The 27,329-nt window shown below is 45.8% G+C and overlaps 2 protein-coding genes across 6 annotated transcripts; one reads left to right on the top strand and one right to left on the bottom strand.

Annotated features, from left to right (window-relative positions):
• The first annotated feature begins 11,007 nt into the window (after nt 1–11,007).
• PKMYT1 (protein kinase, membrane associated tyrosine/threonine 1) lies at nt 11,008–20,057 on the top strand. Of its 4 annotated transcripts, none has more exons than XM_072602662.1 (8): nt 11,008–11,232; nt 12,874–13,241; nt 16,243–16,736; nt 17,530–17,636; nt 17,981–18,153; nt 18,249–18,406; nt 19,449–19,547; nt 19,742–20,057. In XM_072602662.1, the coding sequence occupies exons 2-8, from the start codon at nt 12,891–12,893 to the stop codon at nt 19,845–19,847; spliced, it is 1,488 nt and encodes a 495-aa protein (XP_072458763.1). In that variant the 5' UTR covers nt 11,008–11,232; nt 12,874–12,890; the 3' UTR covers nt 19,848–20,057. The 4 variants fall into 4 exon arrangements, with proteins under 4 accessions (XP_072458763.1, XP_072458770.1, XP_072458756.1 ...); XM_072602669.1 differs by having other exon boundaries at nt 11,010–11,275; XM_072602655.1 differs by having other exon boundaries at nt 11,182–11,309.
• Nucleotides 20,058–20,166: 109 nt separating this feature from the next.
• PAQR4 (progestin and adipoQ receptor family member 4) lies at nt 20,167–24,835 on the bottom strand. Of its 2 annotated transcripts, XM_072602692.1 has the most exons (3): nt 24,379–24,642; nt 22,080–22,301; nt 20,167–21,872 (listed from the first exon to the last, which is right to left on the bottom strand). In XM_072602692.1, exons 1-3 carry the CDS (start codon nt 24,542–24,544, stop codon nt 21,439–21,441), a joined length of 822 nt encoding a protein of 273 aa, XP_072458793.1. In that variant the 5' UTR covers nt 24,545–24,642; the 3' UTR covers nt 20,167–21,438. The 2 variants fall into 2 exon arrangements, with proteins under 2 accessions (XP_072458793.1, XP_072458801.1); XM_072602700.1 differs by lacking the exon at nt 22,080–22,301 and having other exon boundaries at nt 24,379–24,835.
• Between the last annotated feature and the right edge of the window lie 2,494 nt (nt 24,836–27,329).

Raw genomic sequence — 27,329 nt, 5'->3', positions numbered from 1 at the left:
GCTATGTAACTGAGAACATGTTATTTAGCCTTTCTATCTATAAATGGGGATGATAATATGTATACATTGTAAGTTGTTATTACTTATGTGTGACGTCTGTGCAAGCAGGCCCTGCCATATTAATACATAATGGCAATACCCAGTCCTCGTTGGAATGACCAAAAGATCTTGACCAACAATTCTCAAAAGAAGAAATACCTGAAAAGTATTCATCTTGACTAATAAGTAAAGAAATATTAATTAAAACAACTGTGATTCTCACTCTTACTTTCCTTTAGGCAAAAATGGATTAAAAAAAAAAAGCAAAACCAGAGTATGGTTGGCACTGTGGAGAAACAAATGTATTCATTGCTGTTGGTAAATTGCAGATGAGAGAGTCTTTGACTTGAGTAGGGTGTAGTAGAAAGAAAATTGGCCTGCATATTAGGAAAACTATTCATAAGCTAGATCTGTCACTGATACACAGAGTAAATTTTGGCAAGTCATTTTGTCTTGTCAAACCTTAATTTCCCCATGTGTAAGATGGGAGGGTTTAACTAGATGCCCTTTAAAGTACCTTCTAGACATTCTCTGATTCTATCTAAAGAAAACATTTTTTTAAAAAACACTACTTGTATAGGTATTTATTAGATGAGTATGTGCCTTCTTTCCATTGAATGAGATCAAAATGGCCTCCAACTTTGGGTAGCTGATCTTCAATTGTCCCTGTGTCAAAAGAAATTAATCACCAGCCTTTGGTGAAGAGCCCCTCCCTACTTAGCTAGACTGTTCTTCCTTGGATGACAGTTGCTGAGCCCCGACCCTTCTTTTGAGCCCTTTCCAGCTTGGGAGTACCTGCCCCAACTTGCTCTCTGCTTGTAAAGTCTTTGAAAATCCAGTGCCACTTCTATACCATGATGAGACATCAGGGAAGGATGTCAGTACAAATAGCTGTGCTATATATAATACCTAAAAATAGAAACAACCCAAGGGTCCTGGGGTTGAGGAATGTCTAAGTGAGACTGTTGTACTTTAGAAATTCTATCACCATTCCAAGAAAGATAAATATACTAGATCACAAATGAGATCATAGATTTACAGCTGGAAACTATGTAGCTCAAGCTTTTCATTATACAGATGAGGGGACTAAATCCTAAAGAGGCTAAGAGACTTGCTCAGGGTCACAAAATTAGGATATGAATTAGGTCTGCTGATTCTCTCAGATTTCTAATCCAGTTCAGAAGGCATAGACTCATACAACTGTAAAGCTGGAAGAAACAGACTACAGAACTCATAATGTCAAAGTTAGAAGGGTCCTCAGAACATAGAATCACAGACTCTCCGGGCTGAAAAGGGACCTTAGAGATGCAGGGTCCCACCCCTGCTAGTCCAACTGCCTCATTTTATAGGTGACACCTCAGCTCTCTGCTCCTCTGGTGAGATGGCAGTAGAGACAAGGACAGTACAGCAAGACAGGGAGAGAGTCAGAGGTTTTGAATCCTGGCACTGTTTCATATTCTCTGTATGACCTTCAATGAGTCGCTCACATCATCTTTGGGCCACAGATTCCTCATCTGTTAATTAAGGGGATTGGGCCAGGTCACTGGTTCTTAAAATGTGCTCTAAGGATCCCTGAGGGGCCAGACTCAGAGGGGTCTCTATAAAGGTTAAAACTGTTTTCATAAGAATATTAAGATTCTTTAATGTAGAATACTGTAAATATCTATAGGTATAACCCACAGTAACAAAAGCCCTTTAGAGGATCTTTAATTATTTTAAGACCATAAAAGAGACCAAGAAGTTGGAGAATTATAGGACTAAATGACTCTCCTGATCTCTTTCAGTTCTAGACCTCGTCATCACTTAGCTCATATGTAAAACCGGGATAACAATGTTTGCAAACTACCTATCTCTTAGGACAATTGTGAGAAAAGTGTTTTGTGAGTCACAAATAATTCTAAGAAATTTGAGCTAATAGTATTCTTTTTTGATTCTGTTTCCTCTTCATGTGCCATCTCTCACTACATCCAAATAAACTGGACCCCAGTTACCTAGACCATCTTCTCCTGAACTTATCAAAGCCCTCTGAATGTTCTATTTATCCTTTTGGGGATCCAGCCTCTCTCCTTGAACCCTACCCATCAAACTTCCCACTAGATCCTTTTCTGAAATCTTCTAAACTACGGATGACCAGCAATGACCTTAGACTTGTGTACAACTAGCTCTCTAGAATTTCACTATGACCTTTAAAGCAATTGTGGGGGGAAAACTCAAAAACTTGTTCTGGATTATTTAAATTTTAAGATTAAAAGTTATATCATGTATTTATATGTTTCCTAGAGATGAGAAAGCATGGGATATATTCAACGAAGGGCAAATCATCTAGTCTGGTTGGAACATAATGAGTGGGATAGACTTAGTGAAGACTCCTCAGATTGTAATTTTTCTCCCAGGGGTGAGGTAAGGCCTAAAGGCTCAAAGTTACAATATTTTTAGAATAGAATAGTTCCATATAAGGATATAAAACTGTGTAGTGTATTAGGGTCTCAATGATTGGACAAAACTTACATAATTCCTCGATGTCTTCATTTCAAAAGGGATTGGTTAGATTTCATGTCTAGAATGTAAGACCATATTCTCAGCTAATGAGGATAATGGTCAGTGGGAGGAGGAGGGACTTGCGTTAGGGTCTATATAAATCACTGTCCTTTTCTTTGTCTTTGGCTTTCCTACTCCTACAGGTAAGCCCCGCTTCTCGAGAATCGAATAAATCTCTTTTCTGTCATCACTTTGAGAGGCCTCTGAGTAATTGATTTATGTAGGGACCTGAGCCATCCCACATAATAACATGCATGAGGGTTGGTGGTATGAGATATAGGGCTAAAAGGGTAAGTTGGTGGAGGCTTGGGAAGAGCTACCCAAGGCCCTCAGTTCATGTTCATATTCTTCCACCTTTCCTGGATGTTTGACAAAGCTCTGCTAATCCTCTCTGATTAAAGTTGTAAGATGAACAATATTTGGCTCTCTGGCCTCTCGAATGTTTCCTGGCTTGTCTGAGGGCTTTGACATCCACGTTCTCTAAACTTGTTCTCTCAGGCATCTCATCCCAGCTTTTGCTGTCTCCAATTTGCTCCCACGAGGCTTGAAGTACCCTCCCCAATCTCACCTCTACCTGCTGGTCATACTCATTTTCAAAGGTTACCTCCCCCTTGGAGCCTTCCATGATCTGATTTTCTCCTCCACATCTTCCCACATCCTGCTAGCACTTTGCTTAAACCTCTCCTATGGCCCTGATTTGTCCAGTCTTCTCTTCTCTGATAGACTGTGAGCCCTGTGAGCCACCTGTCTTATCTCTGTATCTCAAAAGACCCTAGTGCAGAACCATGAACATAAGAGGTACATAAAAATAGGAACAGAAAAGGTTTATAGGACTGAATAGTTTCTTTTCAATCATCATTATCTGGATATTTTTATTGCAGACTTAAGCAGCTACCTATATATACCTCGCGTAAAACCGTAATTAAATTAGCATGATTTCTGTACTGTGCACTTTGCAATTAAAAGAAGAACACTGATACAAAGAAACAGAAGGCTCCCACACACACTGGAGCTGAACCAAGAGGAAACTCAACAATCCCTTACTGTATAAATGAAATAAAAGGGCCCTGTCCAGCAAGAGGGATGAAGGGAAGAGAGTATGCTGTTTGGGCAGGGTGGACACCAAGAGAATTTCTCCACTCTGTTAGGGAGGGCTTCCCGGAGGAAACAGGATGGGATTTCTATTAACCCCTGCAAAACCAGAATGACTTCTAGATCTCCTTTTCTTTCTACCCTGATTTGTCTAAGCACACCCTCTCCCATTCTTTTTTTGTTATTTTCCCATTCCTTTTGTCATCCAGAATAGGACTTCCTAACCAGGTTCCATGGACCCCCAAAGGGCCTGTGAAATTAGATGGGAAAAAATTGTATCCTTATTTTCACTTATCTCTAACTGAAATCTAGCATTTCTTTCAGTTATGAATATAGGCAACAAACACCCTGAGAAAGGTGTCATAGGTTTCACCAGAATGACAAAGGGCTCTATAACACAAAAAAGGGGAAGAAGAGCCTCTGATCTAGAACATAGAACAAAGGATGCCAGAGACAAAAGATAACTTAGCACACAGAGCATAAGATATTAGAGCTGCAATGGATTATACAATCAGTTCATCCTTCCTATGTTGTAGATACAGAAACAGGTTATACAGCTAATGAGCAGCAGAACAAGGAAATTAGGACCTGAGTCTCTTTAGGGCTCTTTACTGACAACTAGGTAATGCTGGGGCCAGAGCACTGGACCGGGAGTCAGGAAGACCTGAGTTCACATCTCATCTCAGACACTTATGAGTTGTGTGACTTTGGGCGAATCATTTAACTTCTGTCTGCCTCAGTTTCCTTAACTATAAAAGGGGGATCAATAGTTCCTACCTCACAGGGTTGTTGTGAGGATCAGTTGAGATAATCTTTGTAAAGTGCTTTGCACATGCCCAGCCTGTAGAAGGCACTTGATAAATGCCTATTCCTTTACCCTTTCCAAGCCCTGGCATCCCATCCCACTACTTTCCCCACAACCCACCCTCTAAATTCATGATTTCTGTTATTCCTGTTGCCGACTTTGACATTAAATGACCAGTACACGTTGCTTTTTGACCAGTTTCCCCCACAAAGGAGAGGTGCTAGTGAGAGGCAGGAGAAGCTATCCCTGGAACACTGGATTACTGTAAAAGGGGATCAGGCTCTAGCCTAGGCAATACTATAAGTTCTGTGCAAGGAGCAGAGAGTGATTGGCCAGCTGATAAAACAAACCACAGACCTGTCACTAACATACATGTAATCAGCATCCCCCCAAAAGATGACCTTTTCCTTTAAAGGCAGCCCCCCCTTTCCTTTAACGTTCCCCACCCTCTCAATCCAGATTGCCTTTGCAGTGACTTCACTCACCAAAAAAGCCCTGGTGTGCTGTTGGACCTGATTGACCAGGTCAGGGTGTTCTGGTGTGGGGTATACACTGAGCAGGCAGAACTTTCACACTATAGGCGTGTGTGCTTGACTGATTCCTGGAAGAATTCTAAAATATTGTTTGTGAACAGTTAGGCAGGTAGTAATCACTAAGAACCAACACATCTTCATCAAGATGAGGAGATGCCAAACTTGATTTTATTTCCTTTTTTTAAAATGAGATTCCTAAGAGATTTTCAATACATCAAAAAATCTGGGATCTGATAGATGGGTATTCTGGCTAGATCAAGTTCTATTCATGGTTTCTTATCTTTGAATACCCATGTCTTCCCTATAAATCCTTAGAAGTACCTGCTCTAATTCCTCATGGTAGTATGGAGGTGACTCTGAGTTTTTAAAGGCAATGCCAGTGAAGATTAAGCTAGGGAAATATCTTGCCTGCTAAAAAAGCTTCAGGAATGTCCTAGAAATAGATTGTCATCCAAAAGACCAACCTAGATAACTACAGAAAGGTTCATCACCAAAAGGCTGGCCAGTAGGTAATGAATTCTTTGGCCATGTAAACTCATGAAACCTTACTCCCTGCTAGGTACTCTTTGATCCAGTGACACTGACCTCCTTGCTGTTCCACGAATAAAACCCTCCATCTCTTGGCCCTGGGCATTTTCTCTAGCTGTCCCTCATGTCTCCTAATCTATACCTTCTGGTTTCCCCAATTTCCTTTAAGTCTCAACTATAATTCCATCTTCTATATTAAACTTTTCCCAGTCCCTCTTAATTCTAGTGCTTCCTTCTGTTGATATTTACATATTAATCCTGTTTGTAACGTTTGTAATATATTTGTTTGTTTTCTGTCTCTCCTGTTAGATTGTGAGCTGCTGGAGGACAGGGTTTGTCTTTTGCCTCTTTATATCCCCATTTCTTAGCACCATGCCTGGCACATACCAGGTACTCAATAAATATATATTGACTGATCAGATGGAATATATTTAGATTTCAGTAAAACATTTGACAAAGTCTCTCTCATGTTATCTTTGTGGAAAACTAAATATTATGAGGTGTGGTCTTAGAAGATAGTAAGTAAGGTGAATACAGAACTAATTGGACCTTAAGAATAGTTATTAGTGAATCTTTGTCAATTTGGAGGGGAGCCCTCTAGTGGATTGTCCCTAAAATCAGCCCTTGGCCCTGTGCAGTCTTAACAGTTTGTTTCAACAAATAACTCAGATGAAGGAAAAAATTGAATGCTTATTAAATTTGCAAATGACATGAAACTGACAAGAACTGCTAACATACTAGATAAGTATCAGTATTCACAAAGATTTCAACAGGCTAAAATGTTGGACTGATGACATTTAGAACGGGTAACATAAGGTTTGCACTTTACTTCTAAAAGGTTCACAAGGACAGGATGGAAGAGATATGGATAGAAACAAGTCTGTGCTCTGAAAGTTGTTGTGAACTGCAAGCTCAATGTTATGATGATGAAAATGACTTTTTCCTGTTGTTCAGTCATGTATGCCATTTGGATTTTCTTGGCAAAGATATCAGAATGGTTTTCTATTTCCTTCTCTGGCTCATTTTACAGATGAGCAAACTGAAGCAAACAGGATTATGTGATTTGCCCAGGGTCACATAGCTAGTGAGTGTCTGAAGCCAGATTTCAACTGACTCCAGGCCTGATGCTCTGTCCACTGTGCCACCTAACTACCCCAAGAAGAACACCTGGCATTTATATGTTGTTTTAAAAGTTTGTAAAGCCCTTTACACTCATTATCTTATTTGATCCTCACAACAACCCTTAGAGGTAGGTGCTTTTATAATAATCATTTTACAGATGAGAAAACTGAGACAAGAGAGGTTGAGTGACATGTCACACACCTAGTAAGTTTCTGAGGCAAGTCTCAAAGTGGGGTCTATCAAAGATCTGATGCAATCCTAGACTTATTTAGAATTGTAGTGTTCAGAGGTAGGGAGACAATAATCTCTTTGTATTCTATCTTGATCAAACTGTAAAATGTTGTGTTCAGTTCCAGGCATCACAATTTAGAGAAATGAGGGTTTTGATACAGATGTGTAAAGGTAGGTAGGGTAGAGAGTACTCCACCTATAAAGGGGGTGCTGAAACATGTCTAATCCCCACATATGAAAAGAACTGTCAGATATAGTAGGCTTCCTCCTCTTTATGTAATACAGAGCCACATGCCCTTCTTCCTTGGCCTAGGTTCCTTTCAATTTGGTTGAGGGCTTAATGATGCAAAACTATGTGTACATAATGTTTCAAAAGTCTATTTTAGAACTTCAGCTTGTATTTTACCCCTACTCAGATGTTTAAGCTTTGGGAAAATCTCCAAATTTAGCTCATGTCTTGTTTCCCATTACTAATTTTATCTCTTTGTGTGATCCAAAGACAAAAAATACTCAAATTATAGTTTAAGTATATTTACTGAAAGATAAAATACAGTAATGAGATTTCCCAGATAGCTGCTCCATTTCCCCAATAAAAAGCATACCATTTCTTTAGTAACTCCTGTGCTGTAACCCATTAATAGTTTGAATTTTCCCTGTTCACAGTAAAAGTCTGAAGGGGAAGATGAACCGAATCAGCTCAGCAAAATCTGCTTCAGCTTCCATCGCCAGCAATCACAAACTCAAGATGCAGGCATGCCACCCCGTCAATAGAGCTTCCCAGGCTGTTGTCATTACTTGGCCCTCGGTGACCAATTTACTTATTTGACTCGGCTTCAGCAGGTCTCTCTCCAAAGTTCTTAGGCTCTAGAGAGAGTCTGCTACCACTCAAGATAAGTCCCTCTCAAGTTGTTTCATTGGTACTCTGCTGTGACTGTCCTTATAGTTCTTCATGGCTTTCTTACTAAGCAATTTGTCTTTTAGAAGTGGCTCATTTCAGGTGACAAGTCACTATATTCTCATTCTGCTTCTGTAGTGCACAGTTCTGAAGGTAAGGGGAAGAACTGGGGAAGTGGAAGGAAAGATCGAACCTTGTAAATATTGATAACATCCCAAAGGGCAATTGACAAGCTGGAGAAAGATGACTAGAATGATGATGAGAATAGAAACCATGACACATGAAGCTAGTTGAAGAAAACAAGCTTAGCTGGCTTATTTTGTAGAGGAAACTTTTTGGGGTACAAGTTGGACTAGATGTAACCCCAGGTCACTTTCAGTTCTTCCTGTTAATGAAAGATACCAGTACTTAAAGGGCATTCATGGGGATCAAAGATTAGACTTCTACTTGGCTCCAGAGGGCAGAAATAAATACACTATGACCAGGTGGGATTTATGCCAGGAATGCAGGACTGGCTCAATATTAGGAAAACTATGAGAATAACTGACCATATCAATACCACAATTAAGAGAAATCACATGATTATCTCAATCGATGCCAGAAAAAGCTTTTGACAAAAAACAGCACCCACTCCTATTAAAAACACTAGAGAGCACAGGAATAAATGGAGTTTTCCTTAAAATGATTAGCATCCATCTCAAACCATCAGCAGCAAGCATTATACATAATGAGGATAAGCTAGAAGTATTTCCAATAAGATGAGGAGTGAAACAAGGATATCCATTATCACCACTGTTATTCAATAATTGTATTAGAAATGTTAGCTTTAGCAATAAGGTAAGGAAAATAAATTGAAAGAATTAAAATAGGCAATGAGGAAACAAAGCTATCACTCTTTGCACTCTTTGCAGATGATATGATAGTGTACTTAGAGAATCCTAGAGAATCAATTAAAAAACTACTTGAAATAATTAACAACTTTAGCAAAATTGCATGATATAAAATATACCCAAATAAATCACTGGCATTTCTATATATTACCAACATGACCCAGCAGCAAGAGATGGAGAAATTCCATTTAAATAACTGTAGACAATATAAAATATTTGGAAGTCTACCTGACAAGAAAAATCCAGGAACTATATGAACATGAAGGGCAGAAATAGGAGCAATAGGGTGGAGGTTGAAGAGTGGAAGATTTAAGTTTGGTATTAAAAAAACTTCTTAACAATTAAACCTACACAAAATGGGAAATAGGGTGCCTTAGGGTGGGTGGAGGAGTAAGGAGTCCCCCTCTCTGGAAGTCTTCAAGGAGAGTCTGGATAATAATAATTAATAAGCTATTAAAGCTTTAATTACTTAAAGCTGCATGAGGACTTTTGGGGATACCCTTTATAATATCATTGGGGCAGCTAGGTGATGAAGCGGATATAGTATCAAGGTCTGGAGTCCAGATAGCTTCCTGAGTTGAAAATCTGGCCTTAGTAGCTGTGCGACTGTGGGCAAGTCACTTAACCCTGCTTGCCTCAGTTTCTTCATCTGTAAAATGAGCTGGAGAAGGAAATGGCAAACCACTCCACTATCTTTGCCGTAAAAGCCCCAAATGGGGTCATGAAGTCAAACAAGAATGAAAAGCAACTCAACAATTACAGTATCTTTAAAGTATACAAATTACATGTGTGTGTACATACGCATGTATGTATGTATACACACATATACAATTTCATTTGAGCTTCACAGTAACCCAGTGAGTACTGCAAGCATGATTAAATCCTTTCACAGATTGAAAACTTGTACTTAGAAAAGGTAAATAATTTGCTCATGATGACACAGTGTTAGCTGAGGTGATAGATTTGAAGCCTTACTTCCTCATACTCTAAACCCATTTTATACACACTGTGCCAGGTCAGATGACTGCTTTTGCTTGTTATATTGCAGAAGGCATGGTCATCTGGACATAAGTTTGATTAGATGACTTTTGAGGTCTCTTCTAATTCTGAGCTTCTGTGATTCTTGGGCACGAGAGGAGACAAGACAGAGGCGAAGGACAGGTAATGACCGACCTATCTTGGGGTGCCACAGAGAAGTCCTTTGTCTTTCCTTTTCAATGCAGCCTACCATCACTGATTGTCCCATTGACATCTCTGGATCTTTTTGCATTTCTTCCTGTGTGACCCTTCTTTAAGTATGAATGTCCCCATTCCCAAAATGAGGTCGGTTGGCTTAGATCATTAAGATAACCGATTACAGATCATTGATAAACTGAAAAGTATCCAGAGGAGGGCCACTGGGACTATGCAGAGCCTGAAACAACGCCCTATGAAGACTGGTTGAAGGAATTAGGAATGTCAAGCCTGGAGAAGAATTCCAGGAGAAAAGGATACATGTGTTCAAGTATTTGAAGGCTGCCATGTGGAAGACAGAGATTAGATATATTGTTTGGTCCTAGAAGGGCATTTACAGTATGCCAGGCCTCTAGTTAAGTGGTTTACAAATATTACTGGGAGGGAGGTGATATTATTGTCCCCATTTTACAGATGAGGGAACCGAGGCAAACAGAGGTTAAGTGACTTGCCCAAGGTCACACGGCTAGTAAGTGTCTGAGGCCGGACTTGACCTCGGGAAGATGAATGTTCCTCCAACTCCATCCACTGGCCTACCTAGCTGCCTCTGGCCAGGAGGGTGGGACTGGGAACAATGGGATGGAAGGTGCAAAGAGCCAGATTCAAGCTTGATGTCAGGTCAAACTTCTTAATGCTTACAGAGATGTTCCCCTCGGGATACAGCTGGCTCCCCTTCATCCTAGGTCTTCAAGTACAGCCCGGATGACCACTGCTCAGGTTCTGTGGAGATTCTCTTTCCCGTGTGGACTGGACTGGATAGCAAGCTTTTACATCCCAGGATTCCTTCCGGCTCAGACTTTCGGGAGTTCTCGCCCGGGAGAGGGAGGCTGCGGGACAGCCACGTGCAGCGTCCAGCCAAGTACCTGCGGAGCTGGTTCCACGGTGGGTGGGGCCGGGAGGGGCGGGGCTTCTCAGCTGGAAGGCCCGCCCCGCGGCTTCACTGACGTCGCCCAGGGAGCGAGTAGGCGGGGCCTAGCGCCTCACCCGGCTACGTGTGGAGATACGTGATGGGGACGGGCTAGAAGCGGCGCCACTTATTGGTGAATCCATCATGAGGAGGCGGGGCTAAAGGCATTCCTGGGCGGAGCCCACGAGACTCATTTGGAATTTTTGGCGCGAGAAGGCGCCGCGCGCGCGCATGGGACCCTTCCAGTTCCACCGACCCCTCCGCGCGCTGGAGTCTTTGGAACCGGCCGACGTCTGGACCCTCCCCTCCCCTGCCTTGTCCCTCCTCCCTCCCCCACTGCGCGGGACCCTGAAGGCTGGCCCCGTGCCGAACCGGCTCATCCGGGGCACCCGGAGCAGGAGCCCGAGCCCCACCTGGTGGTGAGCGTCTGACCCCTGACCCTGAGGAGACCCCTGACCTTCGGTAACAGCCCCAGCCCTGGCCTCCCGAGCTCCAGGTACCGCGGGCTCGCCCCTCTCAGAGCCCGCCCTCAGCCCCTCCTTCAGAGCCTAGTCCCCTCGCTGACAACCCTGGCCATCCGGTCTTCCCTCTGCCCCGCCCCCCAAGCCCCTTCCCCTCCTAGATCGCTCTTCGTCCCCCAGTCTCCCGGCCCCGCCCCTCCCTGGCTGCTCTTCCTCCCTCGGCCCCTCCTCTTCCCTTCCCTCTCTTGAGCAGCCCTCCTTCGGGGGCCCCCAACCCTTCCCTGGCCCGACAGCCTCTCCCCTTCTCCTCCTACTCGGCCCCTGCCCTGCCCTTCACTCCCTGACGGACCATCCCTTGGTCTTACCCTCCCCTCCCCACACTCCTCCCTCCTCCTGCTTCCTCCTCCTCTGGCCGCCCTTCCCCTTCCAGGATCTTTCCTTGACCCGAGCCCCTTTTTCCCACCCTGGGTAACAGGCACCCTGTTCCCTTCCGTTCTCACTCTCCTCCTTCGTGGACCCCGAAACTCAGTCTCCTCGTTTCCAGTAGCAGCTTCCCTGGCCCCCGCACTCCTTTCCAGTAGTAACCCTGGGCCCCCGAATGACGGGCATTCCCGCCTCCCGCCCCGGCAGCCGATGCACCAAACCCGGCCCGTTTTGTGAACTCTTGTTGTTTTCTGAGGAATGTGTCCCCTGTAGCCACCTCCTTTTGGCTGGACGTGTGTAGCATTTGGTTTGCCAGGATGTCCAAGGTCTAGAAGGGACACAGGAGGAGTGTGGTGGAGTCCGGCTCCTTTGACATGGTAGCCAGGGAGCTGGGACTTGTAATTCCTAGAGGAGAGGAGGGAGTGACTGGTTCTGAAGCCGTTCTGAGCAGGCCTAACTGAGGGTTATCCTGTGCTGTTTGGGCTTATTTTGTTGTGCCTGTGTGTTCTGGGAGGATTTCTTTCTTCAATGCAAGCTGCCCTGTCCTGTGATCCAGGCCTTCTGCTTGCTTTCAATTTAGCAAAACATTTACTCCAAGTAGTTACTATGTTCAAAAATTGGTCCTTGTCCTTGGGGATACAAAAAAGGTGGCTGACACATTCCAACAGAAGCTTGCAATCTGGTCAGGGGATAAGACACATACACAGATATCTATATGTTGGAATGTGATTAAGTGGATAGGAGGGGTCAGATAGAATGACAGGAGAGATTTAGGGTAGGTTGCAATCATTTCTAGCTGGGAGATGGGGGAAATTATCATGAAGAAAAGGACCGCTTGAGTTGGGTCTTGAAAGAATGGAAGAATTTCCACATGTAGAGATGTGTAGAGGTTGCATTCTGAGGGATTGAGGGCAGCATGGGCTGAGGAGAATATATTGAATATAATAATATTGAAGAATGATGAATAGTCCAGGAATGTAGAATGCCAGAAGGGTTATATAATGAGAAATGACTGGAAATGTAAGTTGGTGCCAGATTGTGGAAAGTGTTGAGGGCTAAAATAATTTAATCCTAATTCTATAAACAATGAGAAGACTGAAGTTTTGTCATTTGTGAGCTATTTCTTATGACAATTTAACCTACTCTTAGTAGTTACTGACTTCCTTTGTTTTGTAGGGTCTCCTTTGCTGGTCATGCCAGTCCCAACAGAAGGGACCCCTCCACCCCTCAGTGGTACTCCTGTGCCTGTTCCTGCCTACTTTCGTCATGCTGAGCCTGGCTTCTCTCTTAAGAGGCCTGGGGGCCTGAACAGAAGCCTACCACCACGGCCTCCTGCCAAAGGGAGTGGTTCTGTTAGTCGCTTCTTTCCCCCTAGAACTCCAGGCTGGAGCCAGCCCAGACCCAGAGGAGTTTCATTTCGAGGTGGGCCCCCAGGAGCATTGCAGAGCCGTGGCTATGACCCAGACCGGCCTGAGTCTTTCTTTCAGCAGAGTTTCCAGAGACTTGGGCGATTGGGACGGGGTTCCTTTGGGGAAGTCTTCAAGGTGAGTGGAGAGATGGGGATTCCTTGGTCCCATAATTAAATTCCACCTCTTTTCTTCTGATCAGTTCTTTCAAGGAAGCCAGTTATGTCTCTACTTAGAGCCCCATCTCCTAATAAAGGTTCTAGCCTTGTGTTGCAGGTCTCAAAGTCTTCTGCTTGGAAATAGCTTTTTCAAATGAAATTGATACACTGTTCTTGATTTTGTATCCAGAGCTTTTTCCTTTTACTATGTTCAAAAATTTTCTAATGACCCAACTCCAATTGAAACTTAGTCCTGAGTTTCTGGAACTTCCTAATCCCTTCCCCTGTTTGGCTCTGGAAATTTAAAAATCTACTACATACACAGAGTCCCCAAACCACTTCCCCTTCTACTGATGTTCTGCTGATACCATATTTTGGTGCCCATTTCTGACACATACTTCCTTTTTTCCCTTCTCTCCCCTGTTTCCGCATATATCAAAACACAGAATCACATTTTTTAAAGGTTTATTTCAGAAGGACAAGTAAACATTCAAATTCAGAAATAATATGCTTAGAAGTATATGGAATTAACTTCATTTATTAAACACATACTGTATGCAAAGTAATGTGCTAGGCACTGAAGATTTAAAGATTAAAAAACAAACAGTTTCTGTCGTCAAAGATCTGACATTTTACTAGGGTGATATGACATGTACACAGTTAAGTAAAATATGATAGGGAGTGAAAGGGGCAAAGGAGAAATGAGACAAAATAGGAATATTCAAGGAGGGAGAGTACTAATAACTAAGGATAAGGAAGGCTTCTTGGAGGAAGTAGCCCTGAACTAAAAGACAGCAATCTTGTCCTAACTTTGTGATAGTTAGCTTACCTCTAAATTGTTCTGTTTATATATTCCTAATTTGGTCATGATACTCTCTTCTGGAGTGTTTGCTTCTTCATAGTCCCCAAATGGGGAGTTCAGTCTCAGAAAATCCACAAAATTGGTTTTCAGAGTCACTCATCTAGGCTTAAAGAATTGAACTTATTGGACCATTCCTCAATGCCAGATTTATTCTTAACCAGTCAGTAAGTCTTCAGATGATAAGGGTGGCTTGTTTTGTTCTGTTCATATTACTAGGTAATCATTTTAGTTTACTTCCTTGACCTTTGTGTGTGTGTGTGTTCGTCCTTCTTTGCCCAAAAAGACCTTACCATCAGAGAAATAATGACATGACTTGCACTTGACTTTGTTTTGAGTAAGGGAGGGCTGTGCGGGTCATCAGCCTCACTTCTCCTCCAGAGCCATCAGAATCCAGTGACCAGATATTCCTCAGAATGACTGGAGATGACCCAGGATGAGGCAGTTGGGGTTAAGTGACTTGCCCAAGGTCACACAAGTAGTGAATGTCAAGTGTCTGAGGTGAGATTTGAACTCAGGTCCTCCTGACTCCTACAGTAGTGCTCTATCCACTGCACCACCTAGCTGCCCCAATATTCTGACCTGATGATTGACAGAAGGCAATGTACTTTAAGACCATGTCAGCATTAAACTCCTATTCAGCATGGCACAGTGGAAAGAGTACTATATTTTTGCTTAGAGATCTAGGTTTGATCCCAATTCAGGCATTTACAAGCTGTGGTACCTTGGACAAAACAAGTAACCTCTGGGTCTCAGTTCCTCAAATATAAAATGAGGATATTAGACTAGATTATTTCTAAGGTCCTATAGAGTTCTAAATCAGTGATCCTGATCTATAAATTATCTTATTTTCTACTTCAAATCACTGAAGTAGCAAATCATAGGATCATATATTTAGACTTGAAAGGGATCTTATGGGATATCTGTCATGAAAAACTGTACATCATGCTCATCAATAAATACTAATTGTCTACATAAAATGTTTGTATGTATCACATTAATGTTTTTCCATCAGTGCAATTAACATTGTTAGTATATGATATTATGCTAGGTAGTTTAAAATGCAGTTAAATCTCCTGTTAGTTTATACTACTATTTTGTAACAAAATATTTCTTTGTGTATTTTGGGTATCCAAACCATTATTTTTCCAAGAGTTTTGTTTTCCAGTTGAATAATTCTATTTTGAACTACATTTAAAAACATAAATAAGAATGACAGGCTGAGTCAATAATTTCCTGGAGACTTGAGCATTTAAAATAATTTACTCAAGTTATTCCTGAAATAAATTTCAGGGACTTAACACAACAAAACAGTTTATTCATAGATTTGACCTGGAAGGGACTCAGAGGCCATGGAATACAACCTCCCTCTTCATTTTACAGCTGAGATAACTGAGGCCCAGAGAAGTTAGGCTTACCAAAGGTTACCCAGTAGTATATGTCAGAGGCAGAATCTGAATTCCAGCTGTCTCCAAGCTCTAGAGTCAGTGGTCTTTACACATTGTATCATGCTGCTGACTCCTAGTTAGTCAACAAGAATTTATTAAGCTCTTACTACGTGCTGATCACTATGTTAAACACTGTTTAACAAAAGATACAAAAGAAAGGCAAAAACACTTTTTCCCAAGGCACTCACATCCTAATAGGGGAGACATGTAAACAGCTATGTACATACAAAGAAGATGGGATTTCAGCTGAGTTTAAGGGACAAATAAATACAAACGAGAAAAAAATTACAATAGTCTCATAACATAAAAAAAAAATCAGTATTATTTCTTCTAATATGATTTGTCATCCCTAAAGCTGACAACAGAAAATCCCTTTCGAATATACTCTCCTGATTTTACTATTGTCCTCAAATCTTTCCCCACTAGAAAATATTAATATCATAAGGTTTGGCTGTTTTTTTTGCTACACTCAAAGTTTTCCTTAGATTCTGACCTAGCTACCTCATTTCTAATCTTTTTGTCCCAGAATCTGCAACATATTAGTATTGTACTGTTATTTCCTTCCTCCCTAAAGTTACTCATGTCCACCAAGATGGGTGTTATACTCAGTTGTAAACTCTTCCTCCTCCAGAGTTAGCAATATTTTAGTGTCCTACCTATTACCCCGTTTCTAGGTTCGCTCCAAGGAAGATGGCCGTCTCTATGCTGTGAAACGTTCAGTCTCCCCATTCCGGGGTCCTCAGGATCGGGCACTCAAGTTGGCAGAAGTTGGGGGCCATGAAAAAGTGGGACGGCATCCCCGTTGTGTTCATTTGGAGAGAGCTTGGGAAGAGGGTGGGCTCCTGTATTTGCAGACAGAGCTATGTGGGCCCAACCTACAACAGCACTGTGAGGCTCGAGGGTCTGGCCTACCTGAGGCCCAGGTTTGGGGTTACCTTCGGGACACATTACTGGCCTTGGCACACCTGCACAGCCATGGACTGGCCCACTTGGATGTCAAGCCAGCTAACATTTTCCTGGAGCCCCGAGGCCGCTGTAAGTTGGGAGACTTTGGACTGCTGGTGGAACTGGGGACAGCTGGGCCTGGTGAGGCCCAAGAGGGTGACCCCCGTTATATGGCTCCAGAGCTGCTGCAGGGTTGCTATGGGACAGCTGCAGATGTGTTCAGGTGAGTAGGAGAAGAAAGATGAAAAACCAGTCTTTGGAGTTAGGATAGGGAGGTGGTAGTGGAGTAGTGGGGTTGTGTAGACATAGGTTCAAAGACATTTTATCCCATCAGGTATAGTTATTACATTCTTAGGGAGCAGACTAGAATTTTCTAAGAGAAGGGATATTATTCTGTTACTAGGAGAATTTTTGGAAGGAATTTCTGACCCTGAAGATGGTTGAGCTCCAGGTGAATGTTATCCCTGAGAAACTTGGATAGGGTTACCCAAAGGATGCTAAGACCTGAAATAAACTTTACTGCAAATAAGTAATGGGTAAGCAAGTGTATGTCTCAGGAATGGCCTGAAGGCATTATGTCACTTTATGGGAGTCTCCAAAAATAGACTCCTGACCTCTCCATGTGGTCCCCATTCTGCTCAGGGACTTTGCTGATAAAAAGCAGCAAGGAGCCCTGAAAGACTGGGGGAATTAGAATTCAGGTGGAGTCAGTTGCCTTTGATTCCAGGCTATGTTAAGAAGTGGTATGTGTCAGGTTGTCTGGAGAAAGGCTCCAGAGTAGTGTCCATTCCCAGGAACTTCAGCAATCCCACTCCATTCCCTTCGCTACTAGTGCTTTTTAAGGCTTCTACAAAAAAGTTTCTCTGTAAAAAATGTTGAGACTCTCTGTTGCTCTATGTAATATAAGTAGCTGTCATTTTCCTCTTGTGCTTTTGGGGATAAATAGGGATACATCATCCTGAAGTATGGATACAAATAAGTTAGTTTCTGTGGGTTAATACTGCTCTTTTCCCCAGCTTGGGCCTTACCATTCTGGAAGTCGCCTGCAACATGGAGCTGCCCCGTGGTGGGGAGGGCTGGCAGCAACTCCGGAGGGGTTATCTGCCCCCTGAGTTCACTGCTGGTGAGTAGAGGCAGAAGAGGAAGAGTGGTAAGAGGCACCAAATGGCAAAATATCCTTTCATAATTCTGAAAAAGGGATTTGACCTAGATTCCAGGGTAGACAGAAAGGGTATACCTAGGTTCTTATGTATCAGGAAGATTGGGGAAAAGAAAGAGCCAAAGAAAATACTGCTCATTTATCACTGCTGCGTAATTGGACCATGGAATAACTGAGTTCTGGTTCTGGGATTAAGTTGTGGTAGGTATTGAAGGAAAATCTCTTGGGTATTTGCAATAACCACATTTGGGTTCTGGGAGAACAGGTTCTTGAGAAGTAGGCTAATTTATCCCTGTTTTTATCCATAGGCCTGTCCTCTGAGCTGCGCTCTGTCCTCATCATGATGCTAGAACCAGACCCCAAGAAGCGTGCCACAGCTGAAGCCCTATTGGCCCTGGAGGTCATAAGGAAGCTGAGCCATTGGGGGTTCCTGGGAGGCATGGCTCATGAGGTCCTGAGTAGAGGTCGAGCCTTATGGCAAGTAAGTTCCATAGATTGCTCTTCCTACCAACATTTTTGAGTACTCTCATTCCTGTTGTTTTGGAATTTTCACCTCCATTTCACCTTTTCCCATAGGGTTTCTTTTCTCTGCTATGCTGGTTATGGCACAGCCTGGTTCACCCTGCCAGCTGGCTGCGCCCCCTGGGCCCTCCAGCCACACCTCCCAGCTCCCCACTTTCTAGCCTCCTTCTAGACAGTAGCATCTCCAGTGACTGGGAAGATGACAGCTTGGGGTAAGTCAACTTAGACTCAGGGGGAAAAGGGTGGCCTTATAACATTAGAAACTGCCTAATCTGAACTTTCTGCCTTTATATTTCTAATGTCTGGCAAGTAGTATACTTGCTGTCTAGAATAGGTCAAGTTAGAATGAATATTTCTGACCTTCTACCCTTACTGTGAAGCTTCCATCACATGCTTTGATGGGTGTAAGGGGTGATGACGTACCCTATCCCAAACCACAGATCCAGGGGCAGGGTTTAACAGTGTTACACTAAATCTCAAGTAGAAAATCCATTTGTTTTGCCTAACCTTACAGGCTCAAGTTTAAGACGTTTTCACACTGAGGTTGTATTACATTCATCTGACACATACTATTAGAGTGTTACCTAATATATCTAATAGTGTCTAATATAATAAAACTGTGTTAAGACATTCCAAATACCTAGACAAAAGGAAAAGTGGAGCAAATATTTGTTCATGCTCTTTCTGGAGCTGGAAGATCCTAAAATCTAAATTATTTGACTAGTAGCAGATGGTACATGAGGAAGTCTTTTAGTTGGGAAAATGCCACAAGTGCAAAGTAAACTGCTGGAGAGAAATAATTCCATGTAGGCACAATCTGCAAGTATACAACGGTGTTTACCTGGGATAGCTACATTAACCCCTTTTCTCAGCTAATAATGGGATTTTTTTTTCTTTAGGAATATATTCCTGATTTTTATTAGTCAACAGTTAAAAATATTAAATTTACAAAGTTTACTTAACTTGGGGTCTATAAGCTTGTTTTTAAAACTATTTTGATAAATGTACTCTTCAGTATAATTGAAATTCATTGTTATTCTGTGTATTTTATGGATTTGAAAACGTTATTTTGATAAAGGTTCCATAGACTGTACAGACTGCTAAAGGGGTTCCATGATAGAAAAGTTAAGCACCCTTGCTCCAGACATAGCCTTGTGCTTCTCTTCTAGAATCTTAGGACTTTCAGGGAATATTCTCTATTGTGCTTCCCAGACTTCCTTCCCTATTTTGTTCAAGTTCTTCTCTTCCCTATAGCCCCCCACTGTCTCCAGCGATGATCCTAGCCCGCTCCCCTGGGGGTACTTCTACCCCTCGAAATGGTTCTCCTGATGTCAGAGGTGGACGGAGGATAAGGTGAGGAATACCTGAGTCTGAAAAGGGGAAGAGGAAAGCCTATTCTGGAAGATAGTAGTCAAAAGAGAAGTGAGAACTGAATCCTTAGATTCTGGGTGGGGCATCCTTGGGTGCAAGGTGAGACAAAGGGGCTGGTTGTGGAATGAGTCTGGCCTTCACTCTTTTCTTCCCTCCTTTCACCTCCTTGCCTGCAGGGACCCCCTGGATCTAAGTGGCATCAGCCCGGAGCTGCCCCAGGGTCCCTCTTTTGAGCCCCGAAACCTCCTCAGCCTCTTTGAGGACTCACTTGACCCCAACTGAGCCCCAACCAAACTCTAGTCTGTTTTTAATCTTTTTATCCTTGTTCCTCACTCCAGAGCTCTCTTTACTTTGGGGGCACTTCTGTATATAGGCCTATGCTTTCCACAGGTTGGGGAGGGGGTGGCAGTGGGGAAGGGACAGTTTTTTCTTCTAGGATCCCTTCTGTAATTTTGGAGATGGCATAGTCTAATAAAAACTATTTGAATCTTGGATATTCTTGTAATTGCAACTACTAGATACTTTATAGCATAGTTATCTATAGTGTAGATACTTTATAGTATCTTTAAGGAGTGCCCCCCAAAAGAATTCCCTGATCAGCTCATCCTGCTCCATTTATTGATTTTATCCTTGGTTCTACCAACCCTAAAGATAAGGTCTAGGGTAGGAGACATTCCTGTTCCAAAAGGCCAGGGTCCTCATACAAGAAGACTGGTGATTGGAGTTGCACCTTCGTCAGGAATGGAGAGGTTTCCAAGTCTTACAAGTCCAACAGTTAAAGAGCACCATCCTCAGGTAAAAAGTGCAGGAGTTTAGACCTGGGCAGTTTCAGTCCACAGGTGAGGCTTAAAAGTTTGCTTGGGCATTTAAAAACCCTCTGGATCCATCTTATGCAGAGTAGAAAAAGCCTTAATTCTTGGACCAGAGGACTAGTCTTTTGCCCCAGTTTAGAAGTGGTTGTTAAAGTCTTTGTGAGAAGCTGAATTTTCTTCTGCAGGGACCACCCTGGCCCAATCCATGTGCAAAGAGGCCTTGTGCAAGAAACAGAGATCTTGGTGTTTGGTATCCTTAAATCCATGGTTGAGGGTGGGGGAATGAGGGTGGGAGGTTTTAGGAGGAGAGAGGAAAGGGAAGAATCTCAGGGGTAGAGCTTGTACAAAGTTAAATATAAGGGGCTAGCATGCCAGGAAAGGAGACTGGTTGTGCAAATGCTTTCTGAAAGGTGGTGCTTAAGGCCACCAGACACAGGAGGAGCTGGAGAGTCCTTCACTGCTCCCCATTCAATTTAGTGAAGAACAAAAGGGGTTTAGATAATAGGTAAGGTTACTGACTACTGGCTCTGAGAAGGAGTGGCATATATGCAAACATCTAGAGTTGGAAACCTAGATGAAAACATTATAAAACAAAGCTTGCCCCTCTTTTTACAGGTAAGGGACTCGAGGCCCCGTGACTCATCTGAGGTCACAGTACGGGATTAGTGGAGGACTATAATCCATTTTTTCCTGATGCTGTCATTCAGTCACATCAGACTGTCTCTGAGGGGGAGCCCTTGTCAACAGAAATAGCACTGGAAAACATGACAGGCTGTGAGAACACATTCTGTAGTAGAGTAAAGCAATGAATTCTATAGAGTTAGACAGCCCTCTACAGTCCTGAGGAAGAAAAAGAGTACAAATTTAGGGAACTCAAATGAGAGCCTTTGGTACTTTAGAGACAGCTCATGATTAGGCAACATGAGGAAGCTCAATAGACTTGAAAAGGGAGACCTAGGGGGAAAAAAAGGCTGTAGATTTTGGGGGGGCTTTGAAGGAAAAAAGGAACCTTCTACAGCTTCAAGAAATGGGAGCATTTTTTTGCAGATTAAAAAACCAGCTCAGTCCGTGGGACACGCATGGCGGGCAGCCCAGAGCAGATCAGGTACAACACCAGCATGCAGTTGTAGGATGGAGCCAACACTGAGCAGATGCATGATTTGGTGGGAATTACCCCAGTAGTCAAAGCGACCAGGCCCCCAACGTTCAGGTAGCCGGGCTACATTCACTAGCCCCCCCAGCAATGCTAATGCATCCATTCGAAGATAGCAGGGCAGGGATCCTGGGGCTCCTGCTCCTAGCCCCATCCCTCGAGCCCCAAACACCAGCAGTCGTGCTCCTGCTTGCCAGCCAAAAGCCCGAAGTCGGGCACTAGTTGAGGGGGCAGTGAGGGCTCGCCATCCTGCCAACCCAGATATGAGAGTATAGCCCACCAGGGCTGCTGGACGCAGCCAAGGTCGACACACCAAGGTACAGTGGATGATGGGCAGGGCCCCTAGAAGGAGAAACAGAACACAAAAAATGAGGAGTGAGAAGTTTTCAATTTCAAACCCTTCCCAAGCCCAACAAAAAGAATCCAGAAGCCATTTTTCCCCTCCCATCCCCTTTTTCCTAGCCAATTGTCTACTGCTCTAACTCATCAAAAGGTAGGACAAGGTCAACCCCACCCCAGCACCCAATTTCCCCCCCTTTCCCTGCTCACCAAGGGTGTTGACGAGGCAGACCCCACACATGTCGAGGGCAAGGAGCCGGGCGTAGACAGGGCTACCCCCACGGTGGCACATGAAGAGGTGGTAGAGCACAGAGCCTGCAGGGGGTGCCAGACAGGCCACACAGTGTGTTCCCCCCAGCCAGCCGCCCCCTCCCAGCTGTCCCCAGGGCATGGTCAGGGGCAGCAGCACCAGGAAACCCAGAAGGGCCAAGCCTGTTGGGATGGGGGGGGAGGTAGAGAGATGTAGGGACAGTATCAGCCATATTGCTTGGGGTATCCAGCTCTCTTCCCATAATTTCTTCCAAAGTACAGTCTGGAGAGATAAGAAATTTGGGCCTTTCCAATGACTTTTACAAAAGGCTGGGGGGAAATCAAGCTAAAGAAGGAAGGAAAGACAAAAAGATAGCTAATTCTCGTTTCCAGTCATCTAGCCTCTTCTAATTACTCAGCTCCAAAATTTCCAGCTTCTGAGATCCACACAATCTGGGTATGATTCAGCTAGGTTTGGATTTCTTGGTCCTAACTTCCTTACTCTTTTACTACAGTTCCCCTCTGCAGGCCCCCCTCCTCCCACTCAGGGCCTGGTTCAGAGAGAAATGAGATCCACTGTGACAGAGTGGAAAAAACACTAGCCCTAAAATTAGGAACCTGAATCTGAATTTCCACTGAGTACTCAAATTTCTATAGCATTTTTAGGTTTACAAAACCGTCTCCTCGCAACTCTGTATATTAGCATCTTCGGTTTACAGACGAGTTAGCTGGCTGAGATGGGGGAAGTGTACAGCACACTACCCAAGCCTGTTTCTCCATTTGTAAAATGTGGGACACTCGATCTTGAATAAGGAAAGCAGCATGAGATGTAAAGTTCTATGTAACTTGTCCCTCATCCTTGACTTTGGCACGAGGCTTGGGGCAGCATTCTCGGTCCCAGAGTCCATAGGCGGCCCTCAGTCGGGGCCAGCTCCGGGGAACTCTCCCTGGAACAGCTCAAGGACAAGCCCAGTGAGCTCAGCAGCTGTGTCAGCACAGCTCAGCCTGACCCAGGCGGAGGGGCGAGAAGAGGGCAAAGGGGCGGCAACAGGCAGCTGGGAGCGCCAGGGGGAGCTGTGGGGCAGAGAAGCCTCTCAGCTGGCAGCTGGCGCTGGGACGCCAAGGGGCACGGCTTGTCTTTAACCGGGAAAGGAGGGCCAGTGAGAGAGCTCCCAGGTCCGGACTGACGGCCGACTCCTTCCTGGCCCCCTGCTCCCGCACAGCCCACCAACCTCTTCAGGAAAGCAAGGACTGGCAGTAATTGTGGAGAACCGGCTATTATGCCCAGGCCGCCGGTGGGACCCCCACACAAGGGATTATGGGATTGATAAGGAACCAGGCTAATTCCCCCCAGGCTCAAGGGGGATTAGCCTGGGGTCACCACCCCACTCGGACACAGCTCCACCTTCCCCCACCCCCGTGGGCGAAGGGAGATCAACGGGCCCCCGAATACTTGAGATCTTTTAGGGTGATGGGGGTGGGGCAAAAACTGGCCGAGCCTGGGGTCACAAACAATGGGAGCTTTGTCACACCAGCCCACTGGGCCAGAGTGAACGTCTCCCAGAAAGCTGGTGTCCCAGCCCTCGTCCCTCTCTCCCTCCCGCTCTCCATCCCCAGACCCGGGCATCTCTGCCCAATGCCTAGTTTCTTCCCGGAAACTACACCTCCTGTCCCCGGTCTCTCCAGCTTCCCCCCAAATCCTAATCCCCTCCCTGCTTTCTGAATTCCCCAACCCAAGCATAATCCCGATCTATAACCCGGGGGCAGCCGAATGGAAGGGGGCAAGTGCAGTTAGGTTAACGGGATTAATTAACCCTTGGTCTCCCGGTCTTTCCGCTCCTCGACTTCTCCCAGCTGGGGACCAGAAGCAGGAAGCCTGCGCTCCGGGAAGCCCCGGCTTTCCCACCGCCTCCGGGGCTCCGCTTGTCCCCTCGGTCCCCACTGCTGCAGGCAAACCGGGGGCCGGCGGCAGGTCCAAAGCGCGCAGGGCCCGCACGGGACGGACTGGGCAGCGGGCTGGGACCGCGTGACGCGCTGCGGGGGCGATGGGGACAATAGGCGAAGGCGTGGGTGCGTGCCAAGAAAGGGGGCTTATTCGGCGTCGGCAGCAGGGAGCAACGGCCGTGCGGGGCTGGGGTACGCGGCGATCCGCGAGCCGGGCTCAGGACGCGGGCACGAAGGGGTGTCGCTAAGGAAGAGTGGGCCGGAGCCGGGGCCGGGGTGCGCGGGCGGGCCTGCCCCTCCCGGGGGACGCGCTCACCGTGGGTGTAGATGTTGCCCAGCTCGTTGTGCAGGTAGAAGAGGCTGCGCAGGCAGCCCGAGCCGCTGCTGGCCGGCCGGTAGCCCGTCAGGACGAACTTGTTGAATTGCAGGTGCGGGGGCGAGCTGGCCCAGTCCAGCAGCCGCGGGCCCGAGAGGAACGCCATGGCCCGGCCTGACCCCGTCCGAGGCGGGACGCGGGGGGCGCGCTCTCAGCAGCACCGGGCCCCCTCCCCCAGCGCCTCGGTCTGCGCACGCGTCCCGCCCCCAGGCCTGGGGGCTCGGGCGCTAGCCCACTCCCTTCTCGTGCTGCGCACGCGCGACTTCCCTGTCGCGAACAGTCTGGGGGGCGTCCCCGCCGCAGTGGCGGTGAGCCCGAAGCCGGCTGGGGTGCAGAGCACCGGCCGCACGAGAGCGTCTCCTTTCACCCTCCCGCCAGCTTGCCGGTCCCCACCGCCGTCTGTGCCGCTACCGCAGCAGCGGATGGGGCCCGGAGCGAGGCCCCGCCCTCATTTTCTCACTTCTCAATCCCTCCGCGGTTTCGCGCGCTGGGCTCCTGACATCACGGCCCTCCAGGCCAATCGGCGCCTCGGCCCTCTCGGTGTCCCGGAGCCGGCGGGGGTCCTCCCCACTCCCTAACGTCTGCGCGGGACGGCTGCACCCAGCACGAAGACAGCCGTGCCCGGGGTGTCCTTATTAACGGTCATTTAAACACGCCCCGCCCAGAGGGTGGGTACGCTTTCAGAAACACGTGTCTAACCTACCCCTCCGCTTATTGACATAATTCACACCCTCCCTGGCAAAGGGCAGGACCCCAGTTCCGCCCCACCGCACCCACCCGGCTGTCCGCCCACCTCCGAAGGCCGGGGGAGGACGGATCCTGCGGAACTCCTCGAGGAGGAGCCCCGGGTGTGGCTGCTGTCGCTGGGAACGGTGCAGGTGCTCCAGACTTTGGTCCCGATTGGGGGCCGCCTTCTGCAAAGATACCCAGCCCGCTCCCTTCCAGGGCCGGGGCCAGCCGGGCCGCCGGGGCCAGCCTCCCCGACTCTGGGGATAGAGGTGAAGGTGAGAAAGGGGAAAAGCGAAAGATGAGACTTGGGGGAGGGAGAAGAAGAGCCAGAAGAGGTGTGGTCCCTGGCCTCCAAACTCATCCTGACCGGGGAGGTAGGACCACACCCGCAGCTCGGCAGAGGCGAAGCTATCCTGGTTCCGGGACAGGCGTGGGCTCCCACGCACCTTACACGTCCTGCCCGGGGGCAGACCGCTCTGGGCCCCCCTGCACTGCCAGGTTCAGTCATTCCTAATGCCCCTTCTCCCGTACTCCCTTTCCTCTCAACCCTAACCCCTTACTGGGCTGTGGGCTGGATTAGCTGAAGGATAACCAGCTGTTACTGAACTTACTGCAGCTGTGATCGGATGGTGGGACCTGGACTGCAAAAAGCCCTGAGACAGGTATAAAAAACCCCATCCCATTATCTCCTTGTTACGGGCACGGAGCTGATGAAGAACACACACAGAGCTGGCCCTAGGAGCCTCCCCTCCAGCCATATCCCCAAGGTCCGTGCCTCTGGCAGCTACAACAAAAACTGTCCTCCCTCGAAGTTTGGTATCAGCACAGTTGTTTCTGCTGACTCCCTGAATTTTCCCATCCATAGATCACTGACGTCAGCTCCCGAAGACACCTGGACCCCTCGAATTACCTGATGAGCATCTTTAACATTCCTTTCCCTGCCCCTTTGCTATATAAGCTTTAGATTCACTCCAATTGGGAGGCAAGTTCCCCAAAGGAAATTCACCAGGTACTGTTTCCTCTACAATAAACTCTTCCACTTGATTAAGAGGAGGCTATGAGTGTATGACCTTGTTCTAGGCAATTCTGCCTTGGCATTCTCCGGGTCCAGTCACTCCAAACCTCTTCAGTTGGACCTTGCCAGTGCTGCCACCTCCACCCAGCTTTCCTGACAGAACTTGCCCCTGGCCTAGTAATTCCCAGATATCCTTTTGAGCAAGGGCTCAGAAAAATCAGTGCTGTCTGGGGTGCTGGAGCAGATGGGGACTTACCCAGGGCCTTCATGGAAAATGAGCAGTATTTTAATGTCTGGAGAGGAGGTGGGAAAACTTCCTGGACAGGAGCGAATCTGCCACAGGTTCCTGAAAGCTTATCCTAGCTAAGGCTTTCTATTTGGTGTTGTGTGGGAAGTGAAGATGAGTCAGACTTGTTTGTGGAGAAGGATTTATTGATATGGGTTTAATTAATTCAGAGCAGGTCTTCATAATGGAAAAAAAAAACCTCACACTCAAATACTGAGATCTTAAAGATGCTCAGGTTAAGCCTCCTAGGTGTAGGTGGCACAAGGATAATTATGCTCATTATATAGTGGAGGAATCTAAGTTTCCCAGGGAGGAAATGATTTGCCCAAGATTATACAAATGAGTTAGTGTTATTAGCCCTGAATCTAAAAATTAACTGTGGGAGTGGGTAGAGCCGAGCTTGGGAGGCAGCAAGACAGTGCATACAGTAAGTGCTATACTTGAAGTCAGGAGTGTGGATTCAAAACCCTGCCTCATGCATTGACAGGTTGTGTGACCCTGGATAAGTCACCTATCCTTTCTGTATTTCATTTTCCTCAAATATAAAATGAGGGGAGTTGGACCCTGTGACCTCCAAGATTCCTTCCAGCTCTAAATCTAAGACTGAAATTTCTCATCCTGGATCCCTCTACATTCATCAGGTTCATGACACCTCGTGGACTGGAATTAACTACTTTTCAGCCCTGCTCCCTTCCTTCTTTTAACCTCTTTTGGTTCTCCCTGCCCTCCTGACTCCCCACCTTGACAGAGACTCTGATTTCATTTTATTTCATTTCAGCAACATTAAGTGCCTACTTAAATAACAAAACCCAGCACTTCCTCTGACACCCTGAATGCCAGGGTCCTTCTGCTGTTCCTTTA

This window comes from Notamacropus eugenii, chromosome 1, assembly GCF_028372415.1.
Source record: "Notamacropus eugenii isolate mMacEug1 chromosome 1, mMacEug1.pri_v2, whole genome shotgun sequence".
Taxonomy (NCBI): domain Eukaryota; kingdom Metazoa; phylum Chordata; class Mammalia; order Diprotodontia; family Macropodidae; genus Notamacropus; species Notamacropus eugenii.
Note: the sequence above shows the minus strand (reverse complement) of the source record. Positions and strands in the feature narration are given on the sequence as shown.

Excerpts from the sequence above, each read along its gene's own strand:
- PKMYT1 (XM_072602662.1), top strand. The coding sequence starts at position 12,891 with ATGCCAGTCCCAACAGAAGGGACCCCTCCACCCCTCAGTGGTACTCCT. Across the intron at positions 13,242-16,242 it reads CCTTTGGGGAAGTCTTCAAG|GTTCGCTCCAAGGAAGATGG; the intron begins GTGAGTGGAGAG and ends CCCCGTTTCTAG. Across the intron at positions 18,407-19,448 it reads TGGGAAGATGACAGCTTGGG|CCCCCCACTGTCTCCAGCGA; the intron begins GTAAGTCAACTT and ends TCTTCCCTATAG.
- PAQR4 (XM_072602692.1), bottom strand. The coding sequence starts at position 24,544 with ATGGCGTTCCTCTCGGGCCCGCGGCTGCTGGACTGGGCCAGCTCGCCC. Across the intron at positions 22,302-24,378 it reads GGGCAACATCTACACCCACG|GCTTGGCCCTTCTGGGTTTC; the intron begins GTGAGCGCGTCC and ends CCATCCCAACAG. Across the intron at positions 21,873-22,079 it reads CTGCCTCGTCAACACCCTTG|GGGCCCTGCCCATCATCCAC; the intron begins GTGAGCAGGGAA and ends TTCTCCTTCTAG.